At 44.2% G+C, this 4,540-nt stretch overlaps 1 protein-coding gene across 1 annotated transcript; it reads left to right on the plus strand.

The window, feature by feature from the left end:
• Positions 1 to 270: 270 nt before the first annotated feature.
• znf16l (zinc finger protein 16 like) lies at positions 271 to 3,757 on the plus strand. Its single transcript, XM_027017202.2, has 3 exons — positions 271 to 1,211; positions 1,465 to 1,671; positions 2,159 to 3,757. Exons 1-3 carry the CDS (start codon positions 482 to 484, stop codon positions 2,881 to 2,883), a joined length of 1,662 nt encoding a protein of 553 aa, XP_026873003.1. The 5' UTR covers positions 271 to 481; the 3' UTR covers positions 2,884 to 3,757.
• The last annotated feature ends 783 nt before the right edge of the window (positions 3,758 to 4,540 follow it).

A 4,540-nucleotide genomic window follows, 5' to 3' on the forward strand; every position in this document is an offset into this window, starting at 1 on the left:
AATGGCATGGAATGCAAAGCCATTAGAAAGGAACACAGTGAGCGATCCAAGCCTGGCAGTGTTGTTGAGCTTACAGGGTACAGCCACTGGACATCAACAAGAACAGCTGCTGGAACAGTGAGATGCGATCAGTCCGGGCCAGTGTGGATCTGTTAGCCACGTGCATGGAGGCTTTAACCCCACAATGAGTGACAGTTATATTGAAATAAAAACTTTAAAATGCTAAACACAAATCCTTGAATTAAAGCAGTAAATTATCAGTGAGAGGAGTATAGTCAAAATTTTAAAAAGAAAAACTATGTTTCTTTTCAAATTATTAGGCCACCTTGAAGGAATAACTAGCCAATGCATACAGTGAGCATAGAGGGCGCTAATGGGTAAGACAACTTCCTGTGTAGCAGGAAGTTGTATCAGAACTCTATGGTGCTTGGGCACCTTCGGAAGCTCTTGGCTTTGGACGTTCAATTTGCACTTTTAAAATATGAGCCGTAAAAGGAACCATAGCTTTATGGAAGCAGGACAGTCCTGCGAATCTCAAAACACATCAATGGATGCTACTGCCACCTCCGCTCGATCCGACGAGAATTTCCCCGAACTTGATTCCGACGAGGAGTTGGTGTGTTCCGTGAGCGCAATCACCGAGCACCTTGGCAGAAACATAACAGTGGTACTCGAAGCGGCCCTGTCCGAAATACGAAAAATAGTAAGTGTGCGGATAAGGGTCCTCAAAATGGAGCTTAAAGAGAAAACCGACGAGATCGAGCTTCTCAAGGCGAGGCTTGAGTCGGTGGAAAGAGACGGAAGAGAGTCGAGTCTGCCGACAGCAGAGCCATCCACATTTGTGAGGAAATCGGAGCTCCATCCCAGTCAAAAACACAACGCCGATCAAAGGAAAATAAAACAGGGCGCCCCCGTTGTTAAAAAGGAAAACATCAATGCCATTTGTGACTATCTGATGAAAGACAAAAATTCGCGGGGTGGTGCTGAAGTGGATAGCGACCAAAACAACCAGGCCTATAATCACCCTGATCGAAACACCCGTCATGAACCGCATGCGTCCCTCAGTCTCTGGACAGACGGCGGAGGCTCCGGGGACTCCGTGACTGACACAGCCGCAGAGGACATCTTCAATATGCTTCCCTCCGCCAGTAAACGCCTGTATGACTACGAATGGATGGCAGGAGTGGAACTGAACTCTAATGAATTCAAAGGTGACCGCTTAGACCGAAATGCAAGTTTATGCGTTGCAGTAATTCTGCATTCGTAGTTGTTTTAATATGGCTCTGCGACGCTGTGTTGTTCCTAATAGTAATGTTTTCAGTTTGGCTCCAGCACTTGTTTGACTCTAGTACTTTTAATTCATTTTAGTCTGTTTGTGTTGGTAATTTTTATTTTTGATATTTGAAAACTATTGTCTGTGTGTGTGTGGGGGGGGGATTGGTAAAATCTTTGTTGCCTGCTCAGGTGAGTCTGAATCAAAGTGTGAGAATGTCACTGTGGCAAGAGAGAGAGCTGAAGAAGAGGAAGAAGGCCCCGATGAAGGGAGGGAGAGGGAGGGACTGGGATCGGTTCCCGAAACCCCCACCACTGCCTTCGCTCTGGATGCTCACAGCTCCCCAGGAGAGAACAGAAGCAGTCCTGGGGGGGACAGCATGGACCGGTTAGATCCAGGTTAGCCAGACCTCTGACTGTGGCTGGAGATTTTGGAGGGCTTCCTCACTAAATGTTTTTAGGGGAAAATGGGGGCTTTCTGATTGACCCTGCACAACGAGGAACTACAGACCATTGTTTTTGTGTGGCGTATAGCTAGAGGAAATGGAGCTATAGCAAAAATGGCATGTTAGCAAACCTATGAGGATCTCAGATTTACTTGTTATTTGTATTGTTGTTTTTATGGTAAAAGTAAGAATTTCGCCTAGCAAAGGGGTGAATTATTTGTAATTGCATCATTTTAGTTATAAACTTCGGAAGTACAGGGCATAAACAAAATATATTATTTAATAGTATTGTTGCTCACAGCTGACTGCATATCAAAGCTGAATTTCTGTGTAGTGTAATATGGTACTGCCCCAATTTGATAAACGTATTGTGTATAACACCTTGAGCTTTGGTTATTTTCTTAAGTCAAACCTCTGTTTTTTGTTTGTTTGTTTTTTAGGCCATCACTTCTCTGCTCACACCTTCATCTGCCCCTTCTGCGGAACCCTCTGCCCTGACTCCTTGTTTCTGGAGGAGCACTTGAAGCTGATGCACGGAGATGAGAGCTCCCAGGCCTTGCAGTCTCCCCCCGGTGGCTCCTCCTCTTCCCCCCGCAGGGAAGGTGATGAGGTCGGGCCGGGGCGGGCCGGTACAGCCGTCCCGGAGGTTCCGCCCACGCGTTTTCCCCGCGAGAAGAAATCGGAGGGAGGCTACGAGTGTGGTGACTGCGGCCGGCGCTTCAACTACCTGGGCAACCTGCGGCAGCACCAACGCATCCACACGGGCGAGAAGCCGTTCGCCTGCCCTGAGTGCGGCGAGCGCTTCCGCCACGCCGCCCGCCTGAAGAGCCACCGGCTTAGCCACAGCGGCGCGCAGAGCCCCTTCCCCTGCCCACAGTGTGGCAAGGGCTTCCCAGTGCTATCCGGACTCAAGCGTCACCAGCGCGTGCACACAGGCGAGAGCCCCTACGCGTGCCCGCAGTGCGGCCGTCGCTTCAAGGAGCTGGGCAACCTGTACACACACATGCGCATCCACAGCGGCGCCACGCCCTACTCCTGCTACCAGTGCGGCCGCAGTTTCCGGCACTTGGGGACTTACAAGAGTCACCGGTGCACGCCTGTCACCCAGCTGCCCAGTGGGCACAGTCCAGCATGGGCTCAAGAGGACAAGGTACAGACGGGCTAGCAGAACTGGCATTTCTCATCCGATATGGTACTGCCAAGGTGTCTCACAACAGCTGTATGGGACAAATAGACTCATTGGTGCCAATGAGTTATGAATGAGTAGACAGAGGTAGGATGTTGGTAAAGAAAGAAGTGACCCTCTTCTGCTGTCTTTCTGGTGCAGATAAGCTTAATATACTTTTTGACTAGCATAAATAAATTGAGCTGACTGAATTATTTGTTGGGTTATTTTCTCACTAGCAGAAAACCACACATGCTGCTTTAACACTGGTTCAAAGGCGTATCAAAGAAATATATGGCATTAAAAGACTCTCACATGGAATATGAACTGTATATGCTTAACCAGAACATGAAATCATGCATGTTAATTTCTGAGAAAACCATACTTTTATGAGAGTATGGTACACCTGTTGCTTTTAATACGGAAGAATTTATAGTCTGTCTTCTTTTTATTGTTAGAACAATTTGTTATTAGTTATTATTATGTCTGCAACATGCAGGTCTAATCTGATTTCTGCTTCAATTCTGCAAATCACCTTAGTTTCAATGCAATGACACCTGTTGTGCTATGCGTGTCCTTTTGAGAGTGAGGTCATAATTGAACAGTGGTGCCACCTTCTGGGCTGTATGTTTTACTGCATTATCTGCGTTATTTGGTTTATTGGCAATACACTGAACTGCCTGTTGCAATTGTACGTATTATCTTTACCAGTGTACTACTTTCTCTGTAGTCATGTAATTTACACTATTAACACTTATTTTGTTTTTTTGTTTGTTTTTGTTTTTGTTTTTTTTACATATGGCCACATTGTTTAATAACTAGGCTTTACCAATAATGTGAAAAAAAAACTGGAAAATAAAACTGTTAAAAATTACTTTTGAAAACGTAACTACTGTTATGTAGTTATTTACTTTCTATGAAGAAAGGAATCATTTATTCATTTAAGTTGAAAAAGCAGGTGTATTATAGGACTTTTATCAAAATCTATACACAGCATATCTCAAATAAATGTTTGACTGTTAAATAAGATGAGGTACAGCTTGTCAGTGATCAGAAAATACATCTGACTGGTCTTTTCTAGTTGCTGACAACATAATTTTAACTAATAAACATTCTTGTTCTATGATCAGTATCACAATTCTTTTTGTGTCTATACTGAATATTAATTTATGTTGTTGCAATTATTTTTTTGTGTTACACAGAAACACATTTTAAAGAAACATTGAAATTGTGATAAATAATTTGAAGTCTGGAGGAGTTTATCCAGTCCTGAACAGAGCAAGCAAGGCATGAATTAGTGGTGAATTGACAGGATTTCAGGGTGAGTAATGTTTTCCTCCATATCAAGCTATGAGAAATCGGTGTCTGTAATGGCTCCACCAAACCTTCAATCCCACCCTCTCTCTCTCTCTCTCTTTCTCTCTCTCTCCTCTCTCTCTGTCACCTAAATTGCAATAGGCTATCTGTCTTCCTGTCCAGCTTAAGACATCATTAGTAACTTAACCTTGCAATATTTATATGCATAATACAAAAAAGGACACTTCAGGCTTGGATCCATGTCTAACTAGAGCATTCCTTGCTGTCTGTCTTTCTTAATCAGGAAGTCTCAGAAAACATTTTAATTGCATTACAGACTGCAAACACATAGCAGACACAC

The sequence above is a fragment of the Electrophorus electricus genome, chromosome 19 (assembly GCF_013358815.1).
Source record: "Electrophorus electricus isolate fEleEle1 chromosome 19, fEleEle1.pri, whole genome shotgun sequence".
Lineage (NCBI taxonomy): Eukaryota > Metazoa > Chordata > Actinopteri > Gymnotiformes > Gymnotidae > Electrophorus > Electrophorus electricus.

Coding starts and splice junctions, on each gene's coding strand:
- znf16l (XM_027017202.2), top strand. CDS start 482: ATGAGCCGTAAAAGGAACCATAGCTTTATGGAAGCAGGACAGTCCTGC. Junction 1,212..1,464: donor GAACTCTAATGAATTCAAAG/GTGACCGCTTAG, acceptor TTGCCTGCTCAG/GTGAGTCTGAATCAAAGTGT. Junction 1,672..2,158: donor CATGGACCGGTTAGATCCAG/GTTAGCCAGACC, acceptor TTTGTTTTTTAG/GCCATCACTTCTCTGCTCAC.